This window comes from Oncorhynchus gorbuscha, linkage group LG16, assembly GCF_021184085.1.
Source record: "Oncorhynchus gorbuscha isolate QuinsamMale2020 ecotype Even-year linkage group LG16, OgorEven_v1.0, whole genome shotgun sequence".
NCBI lineage: Eukaryota > Metazoa > Chordata > Actinopteri > Salmoniformes > Salmonidae > Oncorhynchus > Oncorhynchus gorbuscha.
Window position 1 is genome coordinate 91,461,574 of NC_060188.1, and position 20,163 is coordinate 91,481,736.

The following is a 20,163-nucleotide window of genomic DNA, read 5'->3' on the forward strand; positions in this document are numbered from 1 at the left end:
TACAAACACAATGGCAATTTGAATGCACAGAGATACCGTGACGAGATCCTGAGGCCCATTGTCGTGCCATTCATCCGCCACCTCATGTTTCAGCATGATTAATGCACAGCCCTGTTGTAAGGATCTGTACACAATTCCTGGAAGCGGAAATGTCCCAGTTCTCCAATGGCCTGAATACTCACCAGACATGTCACCCATTGAGCATGTCTGGGATGCTCTGGATCGACGTGTACGACAGCGCGTTCCAGTTCTCGTCAATATCCAGCAACTTCGCACAGCCACTGAAGAGGAGTGGGACAACATTCCACAGTCCACAATCAACAGCCTGATCAACTCTGTGTGAAGGAGATGTGTCACGCTGCATGAGGCAAATGGTGGTCTCACCAGATACTGACTGGTTTTCTGATCCACACCCCTACTTTTTTATTTTTTTAAATTATTTTTAAAGGTATCTGTGACCAACAGATGCATATCTGTATTCCCATTCATGTGATAATCCATAGATTAGGACCTATCGAAATTATTTAAATTGACTGATTTCCTTATATGAACTGTAACTCAGTAAAAAATCTTTTAAAAATTGTGACATGTTGCATTTATATTTTTGTTGAGTTTACATACCGGGTTGATATCTATGATGGTTTCGTGTTGCTCCTTGTTTGGTTTCATCCCGAAGATGTCTTTGACAAACTTCTCATCTGCCTGGTAGAAGTGTGGAGAAGACATGACGATCGGAGCGTCTAGGAAATATGATACAACATTGAGATGACGTTTTTTCCCACCTCATTGGGTTAATTAATAATGGACCTCAGACAGATGACGTTTTCCCCCCCACCTCATTGGGTTAATTAATAATGGACCTCAGACAGATGACGTTTCCCGCCCCCCCACCTCATTGGATTAATTAATAATGGACCTCAGACAGATGACGTTTCCCCCCACCCACCTCATTGGGTTAATTAATAATGGACCTCAGACAGATGACGTTCCCCCCACCTCATTGGGTTAATTAATAATGGACCTCAGACAGATGACGTTTCCCCCCACCTCATTGGGTTAATTAATAATGGACCTCAGACAGATGACGTTTCCCCCCACCTCATTGGGTTAATTAATAATGGACCTCAGACAGATGACGTTCCCCCCACCTCATTGGGTTAATTAATAATGGACCTCAGACAGATGGTTTCCCCCCCCCACCTCATTGGGTTAATTAATAATGGACCTCAGACAGATGACGTTTTCCCCCCACCTCATTGGGTTAATTAATAATGGACCTCAGACAGATGATGTTTCCCCCCACCTCATTGGGTTAATTAATAATGGACCTCAGACAGATGATGTTTCCCCCCCACCTCATTGGGTTAATTAATAATGGACCTCAGACAGATGACGTTTCCCCCCCCCACCTCATTGGGTTAATTAATAATGGACCTCAGACAGATGATGTTTTGAATCCATATGGTTACAGTCCTGACTAGGAGTGGCTCAGTTGATAAGAGCGTGGCATTGACTAGTACCGACAAGGTTGCGGGTTCAACCCCTGTAGGGATCACATAAAAAACATATGCACTCAATGTATAAAATTGAGTGCCAAGTGGCACAGAAAAGACATTGTATATTATTACCTTGTTTGCAGGCACTGACTTGGAGCACGCCAGAGCCCAGACAGTTCCCTGGTGGGGAGCAGAAACCAGCGTTCTCTGTTGTGTTGGCAAATACCTTGCTGGGTGGAGAGAACCTGTAGCCTGGGACACCCATCACACTGCTCTCCTCCTCATAGATAGCATAGATAGATCTGACAATGAACAGAGCACAGATTAATCTACTGTGAAAGAGGAGATGCATAAATGTTTACAAACACATGGAGTAGCAAGCTCGCCAACTCATGCAAGATTTTGTTCTGGGTTCAGTAATTACAGGAGTGTTAGTGGAATGTAAACCTCATTAAAAGCATTCTGAAACATGAAAGCTATTGAGAGAAGTAACTTTGTTGGGACAACTCTGTACAGACTGTCCTGTGAAACCAGAACTTGATTTAAAAAATAGATATTTTACCAGGCAAGTCAGTTAAGAACAAATTCTTATTTTCAATGACGGCCTACCGAGGAACAGTGGGTTAACTGCCTTGTTCAGGGGCAGAAGGACAGATTTTTACCTTGACAGCTCGGGGGTTCGATCTAGCAACCTTTCAGTTACTAGTCCAACGCTCTAACCACTAGACTACCTGCCGCCTCTACGCTCTAACTACCTGCTGCCTCTACGCTCTAACCACTAGACTACCTGCCGCCTCTACGCTCTAACTACCTGCTGCCTCTACGCTCTAACCACTAGGCTACCTGCCGCCTCTACGCTCTAACTACCTGCCGTCCCTACGCTCTAACCACTAGACTACCTGCCGCCCCTACGCTCTAACCACTAGACTACCTGCCGCCTCTACGCTCTAACCACTAGACTACCTGCCGCCTCTACGCTCTAACCACTAGACTACCTGCCGCCTCTACGCACTAACCACTAGACTACCTGCCGCCTCTACGCTCTAACCACTAGACTACCTGCCGCCTCTACGCTCTAACCACTAGACTACCTGCCGCCTCTACGCTCTAACCACTATACTACCTGCCGCCTCTACGCTCTAACCACTATACTACCTGCCGCCTCTACGCTCTAACCACTAGACTACTTGCCGCCCCTACGCTCTAACCACTATACTACCTGCCGCCTCTACGCTCTAACCACTAGACTACCTGCCGCCCCTACGCTCTAACCACTAGACTACCTGCCGCCTCTACGCTCTAACCACTAGACTACCTGCCGCCTCTACACTCTAACCACTAGACTACCTGCCGCCTCATGCATTCAGTTTGACTTCATCACACCCTATTAACCTGTATATTTTAAACTACTGTTCTGTCTTTTTGCAACGACTTTTATCCTTGTGAATAGTCAATTAGGGCTGTGGCAGTCATGAAATTGTCAGCCGGTGATTGTCAAGCAAATAACTGCCGGTCTCAAGGACCCAAAACACAAACACATTTAACATCTCCTGGCTTCCACGAATAGCTCACATGCCACTGACACAGACCTTTAGAACATCTACATTTTAAATAGTGTAACATTATTGCATCTGAGCTCTTAACGAGTGTGCGGCTCTCCTTTTTTTAAATGTGGGATACACACTTGCTTAGAAAATCCATGGTATTATTTTATAGTATAAATACAACTGAATGAAAATAGAAATAAAAATATTTTCTCCAAACCATTTGAGTGCGCACATGTGGCTATTCTGTATTAAGGGTTAACAAAGGAATTAGGTCCCCCTATATGCTTAATTTCGAGTTATTTATGCAACTTTAGTTGTGATACAAAACGTTGGGCTATTATGTTTTGGAAAAAAATTTCTCTCTCCCCAATTTCGATCTTGTCTCATCGCTGCAACTCCCCAACGGGAGAGGCGAAAGGTTGAGTCATGCGTCCTCCCAAACGTGACCCACCAAACCGCACTTCTTAACACCCGTCCACTGAACCTGGACGCCAGCCTACACCAATGTGTCAGAGGAAACACCGTTCAACTGACGACTGAGGTCAGCCTGCAGGCACCCGGCCCGCCACAAGGAGTCACTAGAGAGCGATGAGTCAAGTAAAGCACCCCCACGCCAATTGTGCACTGCCCTATGGGACTCCCGATCACGGCCGGTTGTGATGCAGCCCGGGATCGCACCCAGGTCTGTAGTGACACCTCTAGCACTGCGTTGCAGCGCTTTAGACCGCTGCGCCACTCGGGAGACCCATAATACATTCTAAGGCTGTATGATGAGACTAATGATATTTTTTTTAAGTTGCATGAAAAGGCAAAGCTCTGCTTTGTTTTTTTGTGCCGGCTGTACGCACTTCAGTCTCTCATTCACAATTTGACAAGCACTTGATAATGCCTCCAATTACCCTGCGACATGCTCTTTGTGGGGCTGTAAATGCCCCCTAAAACAATTCATTCCTTTTGCGGCCAGTGGTCGTTGTGGCCTTAGGCTGAATTTAATCATTATAATTCCCTTACATTTTAGTCAGTTAGCAGACGGTCTTATCCAGACGGTCTTATCCAGAGCAACTTACAGTAGTGAGTGCATATATATTCATATATGTTTTCGCACTGGTCCCCCGTGGGAATTGAACCCACAACACTGGCATTGCAAGTGCCATGCTCTACCAACTGAGACACACGGGACTGCGTGCTCCGGCGGACATCTCACCTCACATGGCTCTCTCAGGAATTCATATTAGCCAATACCCTTCAAGTGATCAGGTCTTTCTCACAGGCTACAAGTGAAGACAGACATGTCGGAGACGCAACTGTGCGCAACCTTATTGAATTCCGGGGCGCATATTGATGTTAGAGGAACCGGCATGCGCCGTTTCCTGCCTTACTGCACACAAGCTGGGCATCGTTCAAAAGCGATAATATATCATTCACAAGTGATAGGCTAATATTGTCACCCACCATACGATTCTTGATTTCATCTTGTCTGTACATATACTACTATATGTGTGAATTTGTATTTATTTGGAATGGACCATTATCATGCACCTTTCTCAAAACAGGGGCAAAAAATACATGTCATCTATGCACTTAAATAGCCCGTGGTTCATTTTAATGCCAGTCAGGTAGGCTATACTCCTATTGTAAAGAGAAGCAATGTGCTAAATATTAGGAAAGTTGATAAATAGAAATAGTCAGCCTAGCCTATAGAAAGCTGATAGGAGCCTCTTCTTTTTAATAGAGGCCATCAAAACTGGATTCTCACTCAATTGCATAGCCTATAGAAATGTTGCGCAACGTGAGCTGTCCGAGTGATTCGAGGGACAATAGAGTGCTGACTACCAGGTAGTTTGCTAGTTTGGTAGACTACTAATGACCATCAGCAGCATCAGAGCGAGGAGAAGTCTAGTTACTAAAACGGTCACGTGGAAATTGACTGCGGCCATGACTCGTGACCGCCGGTGTGGCGGTAATACAAACCCCCGTAACAGGCCTATACTCAACTCATGCATTTTAGTTAAATGTATTTAATTTGCAAACAGGCTGAATAATAGTAACTTGTGATGACAAACTCTGAAAATAATGTAAACGTAGAGGAAGCACCCATGACAGAGACATGAGAGTTCAGACCCAAAACCAACCTGCAGAGATCAGAGGAAAACATGTAGAGGGTCTCGTTCTTGGTGATGATTGGATGAAAGGAGGCCCCATTGGTCCCATTGATCATGTTACACTCATCTGTGGTCCACCAATTCAGAGAGCTGCATGCAGAGAGAACACATTGTTATCACGGTTATCACTTCAAATGGATTCTGACTGTATTCGCCTTCTGTGAAATCTAGATCACATTTAGCCTTGCGAAACCACACTGACCAGAACACTCACATTTTGTTTCACCTGAGGTAAAAACAAAAAACGTGAGATCAGGTTTAACGAGGCTAAGAAACGGCCATCTAAAATTACAGTTATTAGTTAATTACAGTGCACTCAGCCAATCTCCACTGCAACCTCAGAAGCTGTGGATAACAGGTGCGGCACAATAGACTAGAGACTAAATATTCCTTTTGATTTAAGTTCTGCACCCTGTCTTCATTCATAATGAGATGCGCCGAATGAGTAACTGCTCTGTGTGTAGACATCACTAACCTAGACATCACTAACCTAGACATCACTAACCTAGACATCACTAACCTAGACATCACTAACCTAGACATCACTAACCTGGACATCACTAACCTGGACATCACTAACCTAGACATCACTAACCTAGACATCACTAACCTAGACATCACTAACCTAGACATCACTAACCTAGACATCACTAACCTAGACAACAGCCTGTGTGTAGACATCACTAACCTAGACATCACTAACCTAGACATCACTAACCTAGACATCACTAACCTAGACATCACTAACCTAGACATCACTAACCTAGACATCACTAACCTAGACAGTAGCCTGTGTGTAGACATCACTAACCTAGACATCACTAACCTAGACATCACTAACCTAGACAGTAGCCTGTGTGTAGACATCACTAACCTAGACATCACTAACCTAGACAACAGCCTGTGTGTAGACATCACTAACCTAGACATCACTAACCTAGACAGCACTAACCTAGACATCACTAACCTAGACATCACTAACCTAGACATCACTAACCTAGACATTTTTGTTCCGGTTCCGGTTGGAGCGAGTGGTCGCATCTGCACGTCGCTCCAACGGGTAGTATAACTTTTTCATTATATTTCATTATATCACAACGGTTTGATTTGTCTTATCTTAGCAATTTCTTCTCAGCTAGCTACATAGCCGTCTTTGTATCAAAAGATAATTGCGTAATTATCGTATTTCGCCGTCCTAACGTAGTCTTCACTAGTCTTCACTAGCCAGCTAGCTAACGTCCACTGATTAGCTGCACTGGAGAAACTGTTACACTCAACTGAACGACTTGATTAGTTTAGTGTCAGCTAGCTACATAGCTGTCTTTGCTGTCTTCGTATCATCGTATCATCGTATCCAAGATAATTGTGTTGTTTAGGTTTAGAGTGTGTAGTCTTAGAGTGATTATCTTAATTTACCGAGGTTAGCTAGCCAGCTATTTGTCGTCCTTAACGTAGGTGACTCTGCTAGCTAGCCAACAGCTAGCCAACGCTAGCCAACGTCTTCTGTATAGAACTCAACTACCCGGTCGCATTCACAGGTTGTATCACATTTTCACTTCATTTTCATTACAGTACAACGGTTTGATTTGTTTGATCGTAGCTAGCTACTTAGCTAGCTACATAGCCGTCTTTGTATCAAAGATAATTGTGTAGTCTAGAGCGATTTTCTAGGTTCGCTAGCCATCTATTGTCGTTCTTTTAACGCAACGTAACGTAAACAACACTGCTAGCTAGCCTGCTAGCCCCGAATAGCAACACTGCAGAAACTATTACACTCAACGGAACGACTTGATTAGTGTAGTGTCAACAACGCACCCACTGCCAGCTGGCCTACTTCAGCAGTACTGTATCATTTTAATCATTTTAGTCAATAAGATTCTTGCTACGTAGCTTAACTTTCTGAACATTCGAGACGTGTAGTCCACTTGTCATTCCAATCTCCTTTGCATTAGCGTAGCCTCTTCTGTAGCCTGTCAACTATGTGTCGATTTATCCCTGTTCTCTCCTCTCTGCACAGACCATACAAACGCTCCTCACCGCGTGGCCGCGGCCACCCTACTCTGGTGGTCCCAGCGCGCACGACCCACGTGGAGTTCCAGGTCTCCGGTAGCCTCTGGAACTGCCAATCTGCGGTCAACAAGGCAGAGTTCATCTCAGCCCATGCCTCCCTCCAGTCCCTCGACTTCTTGGCCCTGACGGAAACATGGATCACCACAGACAACACTGCTACTCCTACTGCTCTCTCTTCGTCCGCCCACGTGTTCTCGCACACCCCGAGAGCGTCTGGTCAGCGGGGTGGTGGCACCGGGATCCTCATCTCTCCCAAGTGGTCATTCTCTCTTTCTCCCCTTACCCATCTGTCTATCGCCTCCTTTGAATTCCATGCTGTCACAGTCACTAGCCCTTTCAAGCTTAACATCCTTATCATTTATCGCCCTCCAGGTTCCCTCGGAGAGTTCATCAATGAGCTTGATGCCTTGATAAGCTCCTTTCCTGAGGACGGCTCACCTCTCACAGTTCTGGGCGACTTTAACCTCCCCACGTCTACCTTTGACTCTTTCCTCTCTGCCTCCTTCTTTCCACTCCTCTCCTCTTTTGACCTCACCCTCTCACCTTCCCCCCCTACTCACAAGGCAGGCAATACGCTCGACCTCATCTTTACTAGATGCTGTTCTTCCACTAACCTCATTGCAACTCCCCTCCAAGTCTCCGACCACTGCCTTGTATCCTTTTCCCTCTCGCTCTCATCCAACACCTCCCACACTGCCCCTACTCGGATGGTATCGCGCCGTCCCAACCTTCGCTCTCTCTCCCCCGCTACTCTCTCCTCTTCCATCCTATCATCTCTTCCCTCCGCTCAAACCTTCTCCCACCTATCTCCCGATTCTGCCTCCTCAACCCTCCTCTCCTCCCTCTCTGCATCCCTTGACTCTCTATGTCCCCTATCCTCCAGGCCGGCTCGGTCCTCCCCTCCCGCTCCGTGGCTCGATGACTCATTGCGAGCTCACAGAACAGGGCTCCGGGCAGCCGAGCGGAAATGGAGGAAAACTCGCCTCCCTGCGGACCTGGCATCCTTTCACTCCCTCCTCTCTACATTTTCCTCCTCTGTCTCTGCTGCTAAAGCCACTTTCTACCACGCTAAATTCCAAGCTTCTGCCTCTAACCCTAGGAAGCTCTTTGCCACCTTCTCCTCCCTCCTGAATCCTCCGCCCCCTCCCCCCCCTCCTCCCTCTCTGCAGATGACTTCGTCAACCATTTTGAAAAGAAGGTCGACGACATCCGATCCTCGTTTGCTAAGTCAAACGACACCGCTGGTTCTGCTCACACTGCCCTACCCTATGCTCTGACCTCTTTCTCCCCTCTCTCTCCAGATGAAATCTCGCGTCTTGTGACGGCCGGCCGCCCAACAACCTGCCCGCTTGACCCTATCCCCTCCTCTCTTCTCCAGACCATTTCCGGAGACCTTCTCCCTTACCTCACCTCGCTCATCAACTCATCCCTGACCGTTGGCTACGTCCCTTCCGTCTTCAAGAGAGCGAGAGTTGCACCCCCTTCTGAAAAAACCTACACTCGATCCCTCCGATGTCAACAATTACAGACCAGTATCCCTTCTTTCTTTTCTCTCCAAAACTCTTGAACGTGCCGTCCTTGGCCAGCTCTCCCGCTATCTCTCTCTGAATGACCTTCTTGATCCAAATCAGTCAGGTTTCAAGACTAGTCATTCAACTGAGACTGCTCTCCTCTGTATCACGGAGGCGCTCCGCACTGCTAAAGCTAACTCTCTCTCCTCTGCTCTCATCCTTCTAGATCTATCGGCTGCCTTCGATACTGTGAACCATCAGATCCTCCTCTCCACCCTCTCCGAGTTGGGCATCTCCGGCGCGGCCCACGCTTGGATTGCGTCCTACCTGACAGGTCGCTCCTACCAGGTGGCGTGGCGAGAATCTGTCTCCTCACCACGCGCTCTCACCACTGGTGTCCCCCAGGGCTCTGTTCTTGGCCCTCTCCTATTCTCGCTATACACCAAGTCACTTGGCTCTGTCATAACCTCACATGGTCTCTCTTATCATTGCTATGCAGACGACACACAATTAATCTTCTCCTTTCCCCCTTCTGATGACCAGGTGGCGAATCGCATCTCTGCATGTCTGGCAGACATATCAGTGTGGATGACGGATCACCACCTCAAGCTGAACCTCGGCAAGACGGAGCTGCTCTTCCTCCCGGGGAAGGACTGCCCGTTCCATGATCTCGCCATCACGGTTGACAACTCCACTGTGTCCTCCTCCCAGAGCGCCAAGAACCTTGGTGTGATCCTGGACAACACCCTGTCGTTCTCAACTAACATCAAGGCGGTGGCCCGTTCCTGTAGGTTCATGCTCTACAACATCCGCAGAGTACGACCCTGCCTCACACAGGAAGCGGCGCAGGTCCTAATCCAGGCACTTGTCATCTCCCGTCTGGATTACTGCAACTCGCTGTTGGCTGGGCTCCCTGCCTGTGCCATTAAACCCCTTCAACTCATCCAGAACGCCGCAGCCCGTCTGGTGTTCAACCTTCCCAAGTTCTCTCACGTCACCCCGCTCCTCCGTTCTCTCCACTGGCTTCCAGTTGAAGCTCGCATCCGCTACAAGACCATGGTGCTTGCCTACGGAGCTGTGAGGGGAACGGCACCTCAGTACCTCCAGGCTCTGATCAGGCCCTACACCCAAACAAGGGCACTGCGTTCATCCACCTCTGGCCTGCTCGCCTCCCTACCACTGAGGAAGTACAGCTCCCGCTCAGCCCAGTCAAAACTGTTCGCTGCCCTGGCCCCCCAATGGTGGAACAAACTCCCTCACGACGCCAGGACAGCGGAGTCAATCACCACCTTCCGGAGACACCTGAAACACCACCTCTTTAAGGAATACCTAGGATAGGTTAAGTAATCCCTCTCACCCCACCCCCCCTAAGTTTTAGATGCACTATTGTTAAGTGACTGTCCCACTGGATGTCACAAGGTGAATGCACCAATTTGTAAGTCGCTCTGGATAAGAGCGTCTGCTAAATGACTTAAATGTAAAAATGTAAATGTAACATCACTAACCTAGACAGTAGCCTGTGTGTAGACATCACTAACCTAGACATCACTAACCTAGACATCACTAACCTAGACAGTAGCCTGTGTGTAGACATCACTAACCTAGACATCACTAACCTAGACAGTAGCCTGTGTGTAGACATCACTAACCTAGACATCACTAACCTTAATTTGTGTAATTTCTTTACTCCTTAATGTGTTTGAGACATTCAGTTGTGTGGTGACAAGGTAGGGGTGGTATACAGAATCTGGTATTTTACCAAATAGAGCTAAGTCCATATTCTGTCAAGAACAGCTCAAATAAGTAATGAGAAACGACAGTCCATCATTACTTTAAGACATGAAGGTCAGTCAATACGGAACATTTCAAGAACTTTAAAAGTTTCTTCAATTGCAGTCGCAAAACCCATCAATCGCTATGATGAAACTGGTTTTCATGGAGGACCGCCAGAGGAATGGAAGACCCAGAGTTATCGCTGCTGCAGAGGATAAGTTCTTTAGGAGTTACCAGCCTCACAAATTACAGCCCAAATAAATGCTTTAGAGTTCAGGTAAAAGACATCTCAACATCAACTGTTCAGAGGAAACTGTGTGAATCAGGCCTTCATGGTCAAATTGCTGCAAGGAAACCACTACTAAAGGACACCAATAATAAGAAGAGACTTGCTTGGGCCAAGAAACACGAGCAATGGACATCAGACCAGTGGAAATCTGTCGTGTGGACTCCAGAGCAAATTGGAGATTTTTGGTCCCAATTGCCATGTATTTGTGAGACTCGGTGTGGGTGAGCGGATGATCTCCGCATGTGTATTTCCCACAGTAAAGCATGGAAGTGGTGGTGTTTAGGTGTGTGGGTGGTTTGCTGGTGACGCCGTCTGTGAATGATTTACAATTCATGGCACACTTAACCAACATGATTACCACAGCATTCTGCAGTGATACTCCATCCCATCTGGTTTGGGCTTAGTGGGACTATCATTTGTTGTTCAACAGGACAATGACCCAACACACCTCCAGGCTGTGTAAGGGCTATTTGACCAATAAGGAGAGTGATGGAGTGCTGCATCAGATGACCTGGCATCCACAATCCCCCGACCTCAACCAAATTGAGATGGTTGGGGATCAGTTGTACCAAAAGAGTGAAGGAACGGCAGCCAAGAAGTGCACAGCATATGTGGGAAGTCCTTCAAGACAGTTGGAAAAGCATTCCAGGTCAAGCTGGTTGAGAGAATACCAAGAGTGTGCAAAGCTGTCATCAAGACAAAGGGTGGCTATTTGAAGAATCTCAAATATATTTTGATTTGTTTAACACTTTTTTTGGTTACTACATGATTCCATGTGTGTTATTTCATAGTTTTGATGTCTTCACTATTATTCTACAATGTAGAAAATAGTAAAAAAAGAAACAGTTGAATGAGTAGGTGTTCTAAAACTTTTGACCAGTAGTGTGTGTTTAGGCAGCAGCCACTCTGTGCTAGTGATGGCTATTTAACAGGTGGCTATTTAATAAGGTATCCGTTTTTTGTTTTTAAAAAGCCAAAAACCTGTTTATGCAGTCATTATGGGATATTGTGTGTAGATTGTTGAGGGGGGAAAAAAATCATATTTAATCCATTTTAGAATAAGGCTGTAACGTAACAAAATGTGGAAAAAGTCTAGGGGTCTGTACACAAACTGAACAATTAGATTACAGATGAAATGAGTTTGTGTTTATGGTCATTCTTGACAATAGGAGGCCTAATACTTTCGGATTTATATGTTTATAACATAGTACGGTGTGGAATGTTCTATAGAAGGCTTACCTTTGACCTTTCCACTGATCTATAACGGCAAAGTCCTTATAACTCTGCTGACCGGTCAGAAACACATACTCTCCGTCATCTGTAGCATTTTGCTGAAATACAAAAACAGAACCACCATGAAACGCCCACCTCCTTCGTGAGTTCATAAAAACAGAATACTGATCTGGAGACTCAAAATCGTTGACATGTAAAACAGTGTGTTGACTCTGAAACAATGTTTTCTATAGACATTTACATGACAAGGCTTTCATAGATCTAATTCTATACTTGCTTTATGGAAGTGACTATTTACAAAACATTATTACCACAGCACTTAAATAACCAACCACTTTTTAAAAAACGCACAATTACAAATATCTAACATCAATCAACATATTACAACCAACGATACAGTCCGTATTGAGTAGTGAGTGAGAATCAAACCTTGTAGAATAGTCCAAACACGTCATCTAATGTAGGGTCCACTACTTTCAGAGCTTTGAGAAGGCCATCCTCATAGCCCCAAAGCAGTTCTCCCACAGTGTGTGTAGTGAACAGGCCTTCATTCACCGACTTCATGTAAGATGAGATGATATTGGCAATAACTGACATATCCTTGAATTTTTCCATCACCGTCTGGGAACAGAGAGAGAGAAAGAAAATAGTCAGAACAGAATGATTCATCATTCACAAGCTAACCCAGGATGGTGCTGGGCCAATTGTGCACCGCCCTATGGGACTCCCAATCACGACCGGATGTGATACAGCCTGGAATCGAACCAGGGACTGTAGTGACACCTCTTGCACTGAGAAACAGTGCCTTAGAACGCTGTGCCACTCTGGAGCCCTGTATGTACAGTTGAAGTCGGAAGTTTACATACACCTTAGCTAACTCAGTTTTTCACAATTGCTGAAATTTAATTCTAGTAAAAATTCCCTGCCTTAGGTAAGTTAGGATCATCACTTTATTTTCAGAATGTGAAATGTCAGAATAACAGTAGAGAATTAATTATTTCAACTTTTCTTTCATCACATTCCCAGTGGGTCAGTAGTTTACATACACTCAATTAGTATTTGGTAGCATTGCCTTTAAATTGTTTAACTTGGGTCAAATGTTTTGGGTCTTCCACAAGCTTCCCACAATAAGTTGGGTGAATTTTGGCCCATTCCTCCTGACAGAGCTGGTGTACCTGAGTCAGGTTTGTAGGCCTCCTTGCTCGCACACACTTTTTCAGTTCTGCCCACAAATGTTCTATAGGACTGAGGTCAGGGCTTTGTGATGGTCACTCCAATACCTTGACTTTGTTGTCCTTAAGCCATTTTGTCACAACTTTGGAAGTATGCTTTGGGTCATTGTCCATTTGGAAGAACCATTTGCGACCAAGCTTCAACTTCCTGACTGAGGTCTTAAGATGTTGCGTCAATATATCCACATCATTTTCCTCCTCATGATGCCATCTATTTGTGAAGTACACCAGTCCCTCATGCAGCAAAGCACCCCCACCACATGATGCTGCCAACCCCGTGCTTCACGGTTGTGATGGTGTTCTTCACGGTTGGGATGGTGTTCTTCGGCTTGCAAGCCTCCCCCTTTTTCCTCCAAACATAACGAAGGTCATTATGGCCAAACAGTTCTATTTTTGTTTCATCAGACCAGAGGACATTTCTCCAAAAAGTACGATCTTTGTCCCCATGTGCAGTTGCAAACCGTAGTCTGGCTTTTTTATGGCGGTTTTGGAGCAGTGGCTTCTTCCTTGCTGAGCGGCCTTTCAGGTTATGTCGATATAGGACTCGTTTTACTGTGGATATAGATACTTTTGTACCCATTTCCTCCAGCATCTTCACAAGGTCCTTTGTTGTTGTTCTGGGATTGATTTGCACTTCTCGCACCAAAGTATGTTCATCTCTAGGAGACAGAAAGAGTCTCCTTCCTGAGCGGTATGACGGCTGCGTGGTCCCATGGTGTTTATACTTGCGTACTATTGTTTGTACAGATGAACGTGGTATCTTCAGTAGTTTGGAAATTGCTGACAAGGATGAACCAGACTTGTGGAGGTCTTGGCTGATTTATTTTGGTTTTCCCATGATGTCAAGCAAAGAGGCACTGAGTTTGAAGGTAGGCCTTAAAACACATCCACAGGTACACCTCCAATTGAGTCAAATTATGTCAATTAGCCTATCAGAAGCTTCTAAAGCCATGACATTTTCTGGACTTTTCAAGCTATTTAAAGGCACAGTCAACTTAGTGTATGTAAACTTCTGACCCACTGGAATTGTGATACAGTGAATAAGTGAAATAATCTGTCTGTAAACAATTGCTGGAAAAATTACTTCTCTCATGCACAAAGTAGATGTCCTAACCGACTTGCCAAAACTATAGTTTTAACAAGAAATTTGTGGAGTGGTTAAAAAACATGTTTTAGTCAGCTGTGCCACTAGAGACTCTGGGTTCGTGCTCAGGCTCTGTCGTAACCGGCCGCGACCGGGAGGTCCGTGGGGCGACGCACAATTGGCCTAGCGTCGTCCGGGTTAGGGAGGGCTTGGCCGGTAGGGATGTCCTTGTCTCATCGCGCACCAGCGACTCCTGTGGCGGGCCGGCCGCAGTGCGAGCTAACCAAGATTGGCAGGTGCACGGTGTTTCCTCCAACACATTGGTGCGGCTGGCTTCCGGGTTGGATGCGCGCTGTGTTAGGAAGTAGTGCGGCTTGGTTGGGTTGTGTATCGGAGGACGCATGACTTTCAACCTTCGTCTCTCCCGAGCCCGTACGGGAGTTGTAGCGATGGGACAAGATAGTAGCTACTACAACAATTGGATACCATGAAATTGGGGAGAAAAAAAGGGGATAAAATTCACACACACAAAAAAAAAAGTTTTAATGACTCCAAACTAAGTTCCCGACTTCAACGGTAAGTATATATTCTTTATAATTTCATTATCGGGGCTCTAAATAAAAATAAATAATGTGCTACCAATTGAAAACGGATAGCTTTTTCAGCAGATAAATGCATGAATGAAGGAAGACGTTTTCGCTGTGGTCATGGTGCAACCATGACGATAACTAATATGCACTCGCTTGTTTCTCTGGGGCACTCTAAAACAACGAAGCCTTATCATTACAACAATTATGATCTGGAAGATTTTTGCCATAAATCGACAAGTGCTCCCAAAATAAAATTCCTGGTCGCACAGCGAAATACTTTGTCGATCTTTAGAGCCCTGGTTATACTATGCTTATATTGATTACTGGGTAGCGCAGGCAAGTTAAGCATTTCACTGTACTTCTGCATGTGACAATAAAATTTCAACTTGAAGTCTGAACACCTACCAACTCCGTGACTCAAACATCCTGCATGCTCTTCAACCGATCGCTGCCCGCACCCACCCGCCCGCCTAGCATCACTACTCTGGACGGCCCTGACTTAGAATATGTGGACAACTATAAATACCTAGGTGTCTGGCTAGACTGTAAACTCTCCTTCCAGACTCATTAAGCATCTCCAATCCAAAATGTAATCGAGAATTGGCTTCCTATTTCACAACAAAGCCTCCTTCACTCATGCTTCCAAACATACCCTCGTAAAACTGACCATCCTACCGATCCTTGACTTTGAATTTTGTAAATGACATCGCCGTCACCAAACCCACTGGCTCCAGGTCATCTATAAGTCTTTGCTCAGTAAAGCTCCGCCTTATCTCAGCTCACTGGTCACCATAGCAACACCCACCCGTAGCACCTGCTCCAGGTATATTTCACTGGTCATCCCCAAAGCCAACACCTTCTTTGGCCACCTTTCCTTCCAGTTCTCTGCTGCCAATAATTGGAACGAATTGCAAAAATAAATACATAAAAATCACTAACATTACTTGATGAAGCGTGTTAGTTTTAGCTAGCTCTGTGCTTTTATATTGAAGCTGAAATGTACAGACGAGAAAATAAACCCTTTAATTATCTGCACATGCCTGTGAATCGTTGCATTATTCAAAAGTGTAATATGGTTAGGATGAATATTTGCTGCATAGTTGAATAGTTTGTTAAAAGCATGTTTAAGGTTAATGTTTATCTCCGTAGTGATTTCACAGTCTACACAAATGGAGCTCCCTTTGTATCATGTTCCAAACAAATTAAGCCACAAAAAAAGTACCGTATGTAGAACTACGTAGAGAGCTACGCAAGCGGAGTGCCGTCCGAGCTGTTGCGGATCCGTTTGGGTAGACATTGCAGAGAGACATTGCAGAGAGACATTGCAGAGCGCTTTACTGGCTACACTGGAATCTTTACGGTAAATTTGAGCTAAGCCCACGAACCCTCTCTCGGCGCATGACATTCCGTTGCTAATGTAAATTGAAACGTTGATGAATATACTGTACTATGTAAATCTCGTCGTGGTGCCTCTGCTACAACTCTCTTCAATCAGAACACTCTCTCTAAGTTCCATACACAAAAGAGGCAGTTTGATTTATTATAGCTAACCTTACCACAGCCAGGGCCTTGATTCTTCTGACTAGGGAAGTGTGTTTGTGTTGTAGCCTACCATAGCTGGGATGTTGACTGTCCTGATCAGGTCACTCTCTGGTCCTTTGGACATGTCAGACTGAAACACATAGGTCTTAGTGTTGACAGCTGACACTTTGGTTCCATTCTCCAGGAAATTCACTCGCTCCATTGGACGAAACTCCCTGAGCAAGGAAACATTACAAAACACAGTGAGTGATGGCAAGAGCCGTGAAGAATGTGCTGAAGACAAAGATATGTCTGATGAGGGCAAGCCAGATAAGATGTTACGGTAAAAGTGTAAGGAAACATTAGCCTGGTCCTAGATCTGTTTGTGTTATCATGCCAGTTGTTGGCAAAATATCTAATCTGACTGGTCAAAAAGACAAATAACAGGGTAATAGATCAGAATTGGGCTGCCTGTGTAAACGCAGCCATAGAGACCAAGGCTTAGTGCTGACTTGATCGCCTCAGTAATAACTGTCTTATCGGGGCTAGGGTTCAATGCTGCCAAGAGAGAGGCCAACAAAGCCTCCTATCCAAAGCTGGGTTCATTCACAGAGGAACACATTTAGCACAAAACCCCCTGATCCTGTTAAGTTAGGACATGACATGATGTCACCAGTTATGGCAACATCAGCTGAGTTCCTTCCTATTTATTGACAATGACTATCACATGACAACTGTCAGAACAGATTTTTTTGTCTTTTTTTAAATGGCTTAGGATGTGGTCATCTTTTCCTCCGACTGCATCTCATCTAATAGCCTGTGACAGTTTTACTCGTTGTCAATGAATTGCTCCACATCTCACCTGTACGTGTAAGGTCCGACCTCGAGAACAGCAGGCCGCTCTCCCTTCAGTACCTCTGCCGGGTTGGTCACATTAAAGAAGTAGAACTGCATGTAGACTGGAGGAGGTGGGTTTTCCCACACATCAAATGCATGTGTGCCATTCCTGAGCACAATCTCCTGAAGGGTGCAACGTGCACTGGTTAGTAAACACATAGCTAGATCAAGTACTTGTGACCACAAAAGCCTATATGAAAGCTTGAATCCCATGACAGATGATTGAACCAGGTAGCTACCGTGAACAGTAGTAGTAGCCAACTTAAAACATTTGTTTGTCCGCCTAACTACAACATAGCACACAGTACCAGTCAAAAGCTTGGACACCCTACTCATTCAAGGGTTTTTCTTTATTTTTTACTATTTTCTACATTGCAGAGCAATAGTGAAGACTGTGACATAACACATATGGAATCATGTAGTAACCAAAAAAATGTTTTTCTAAAATAAAGCGTTAAATCAAAAATATATGTTATATTTCAGATTCTTCAAAGTTACCATACTTTGCTTTGATGACAGCTTTTCACATTCTTGGTATTTTCTCAACCAGCTTCACCTGAAACGCTTTTACAACAGTTTTAAAGGAGTTCCCACATATGCTGAGCATTTGTTGGCTGCTTTTCCTTCACTCTGCGGTCCAACTCATGACAAAACATCTAATTTAGGTTGAGGTTGGATGATTGTGGAGGCCAGGTCATCTGATGCAGCACCCCATCACTCTCTTTGTTGGTCAAATAGCCCTTACACAGCCTGGAGGTGTGTTGGGTCATTGTCCTGTTGAAAAACAAGTGATAGTCCCACTAAGCCCAAACCAGACCGGATGGCGTATCACTGCAGAATGCTGTGTGAATTGAATTCTAAACTAATCACAGACAGTGTCACCAGCAAAGCACCCCCACACCATCACACCTCCTCCTCCATGCTTCACGGTGGGAACCACATATACAGAGATCATCCGTTCACCTACTCTGTGTCTCACAAAGACATAACACCTCCTCCTCCATGCTTCACGGTGGGAACCACATATACAGAGATCATCTGTTCACCTAGCAGTTGGATCCAAAAATCTCCAATTTGGGCTCCAGAGCAAAGGACAACATTTCCACCAGTCTAATGTCCGTTGCTTGTGTTTCTTTGCCCAAGCAAGTCTCTTCTTCTTATTGGTGTCCTTTCGTGGTGGTTTCTTTGCAGCAATTCGACCACGAAGGCCTGATTCACACAGTCTCCTCTGAACAGTGGATGTTGAGATGTGTCTGTTACTTGAACTCCGAAGCATTTATTTGGGCTGCAATTTCTGAGTCAGGTAACTCTAATGAACTTATCATCTGCAGCAGAGGTAACTCTGGGTCTCCCATTTCTGTGGCGGTCCTCATGAGAGACAGTGTCATCATAGCGTTTTATGGTTTTTGCGACTGGAATTGAAGAAACTTTCAAAGTTCTTGAAATGTTCCGTTATTCCCTGACCTTCATGTCTTAAAGTAATGATGGACTGTCGTTTCTCTCTGTTTATTTGAGCTGTTCTTGACATAATATGGACTTGGTATTTTACCAAATAGAGCCATATTCTGTATACCACTGCTAACTTGTCACAACAACTGATTGGCTCAAACACATTAAGGCGTAAAGAAATTCATTCCAGGTGACTGGCTCATGAGGCTGGTTGAGAGAATGCCATTGGTGTGCAAAGCTGTCCTCAAGACAAAGGGTGGCTACTGTGAAGAATCTCAGATATGAAATATATTTAGTTTTTTTTTTTTTTTTGTTAACACTTTGTTGGTTACTTCTTGATTCCATATGTGTTATTTCATAGTTTTGATGTCTTCACTATTATTCTACAATGTAGAAAATAGTACAAATAAAGGGAAAACCCTGGAGTAGGTGTCCAAAATGTTGACTGGTACTGTATATTGAAACAACATTCATATTTTGACTGGATAGGTATGTCAATGCATTCAATTCAGACAAAAACAAATAGCTTGTTACGTTCACAGTGACTAAAAAACACAGTACAAATAAAACAATCGTCCTAAGCTTACTGTACACAAAGTATTGTAAGGACCCAGGGTCGTTACAGTATTTTAACGTCAGTAGACTACAACGAGTTAACTAGCAAGCCAGCTTAAACTGACAAACTACGGTACTGTAAACTGCATTAGATTACATTACTGGACGTTAAAATTAAAATACAATTAGCCTCTTGTTTAGTTAGTTGGTTGGACAACCAAAGTTGGCCTGCTATAACTAGCTTGCCGCTGGCTAGCATTTAACGTTACCTTTTTTATCTTCGCGTTGAGGATATTTTGAAACACCTGCGAAAGCACCAGAACTATGCCGGCTATTAAAGTTAGAATAGAAATCACTCCCGTACTGTAAATACAACACGATTTCACTGACATGATTGATCAACTTCAGGTGTAACCGATATGTCCAACGATAGCCAGATATCTTTCTCTTGCTAACCACTTCTTCTTCTTTAACTGTGTATTGTCGAATTGAAACCAACTGAATGGTGGATATGCCACCACCTACTGTACTGGAGTGTGAGGCCCCTCCATTTTAATCTATTTCTCTTATCTTGTCCAGTGTTTCTGCCTACTGTACTGGAGTGTGAGGCCCCTCCATTTTAATCTATTTCTCTCATCTCGTCCAGTGTTTCTGCCTACTGTACTGGAGTGTGAGGCCCCTCCATTTTAATCTATTTCTCTCATCTTGTCCAGTGTTTCTGCCTACTGTACTGGAGTGTGAGGCCCCTCCATTT

The 20,163-nt window shown here is 44.8% G+C and overlaps 1 protein-coding gene and 1 non-coding gene across 2 annotated transcripts in view; both read right to left on the reverse strand.

Moving 5' to 3' along the window:
* The window catches only part of scarb2c (scavenger receptor class B, member 2c), a 51,151-nt gene extending 31,267 nt beyond the window's left edge, over positions 1-19,884 (reverse strand). Inside the window, exons 1-8 of the mRNA XM_046305213.1 lie at positions 19,679-19,884; positions 17,371-17,528; positions 16,600-16,744; positions 12,511-12,702; positions 12,088-12,179; positions 5,176-5,295; positions 1,629-1,798; positions 622-740 (exon numbers count right to left, since the gene is read on the reverse strand). Of these exons, the coding sequence (XP_046161169.1) occupies positions 622-740; positions 1,629-1,798; positions 5,176-5,295; positions 12,088-12,179; positions 12,511-12,702; positions 16,600-16,744; positions 17,371-17,528; positions 19,679-19,801 (1,119 nt within the window). The 5' untranslated portion in view covers positions 19,802-19,884. The remainder of the gene's footprint in view (positions 1-621; positions 741-1,628; positions 1,799-5,175; positions 5,296-12,087; positions 12,180-12,510; positions 12,703-16,599; positions 16,745-17,370; positions 17,529-19,678) is intronic.
* trnaa-ugc lies at positions 4,150-4,223 on the reverse strand. Its single transcript has one exon. It is a non-coding gene; the product is annotated as a tRNA-Ala (tRNA).
* Positions 19,885-20,163: the final 279 nt, after the last annotated feature.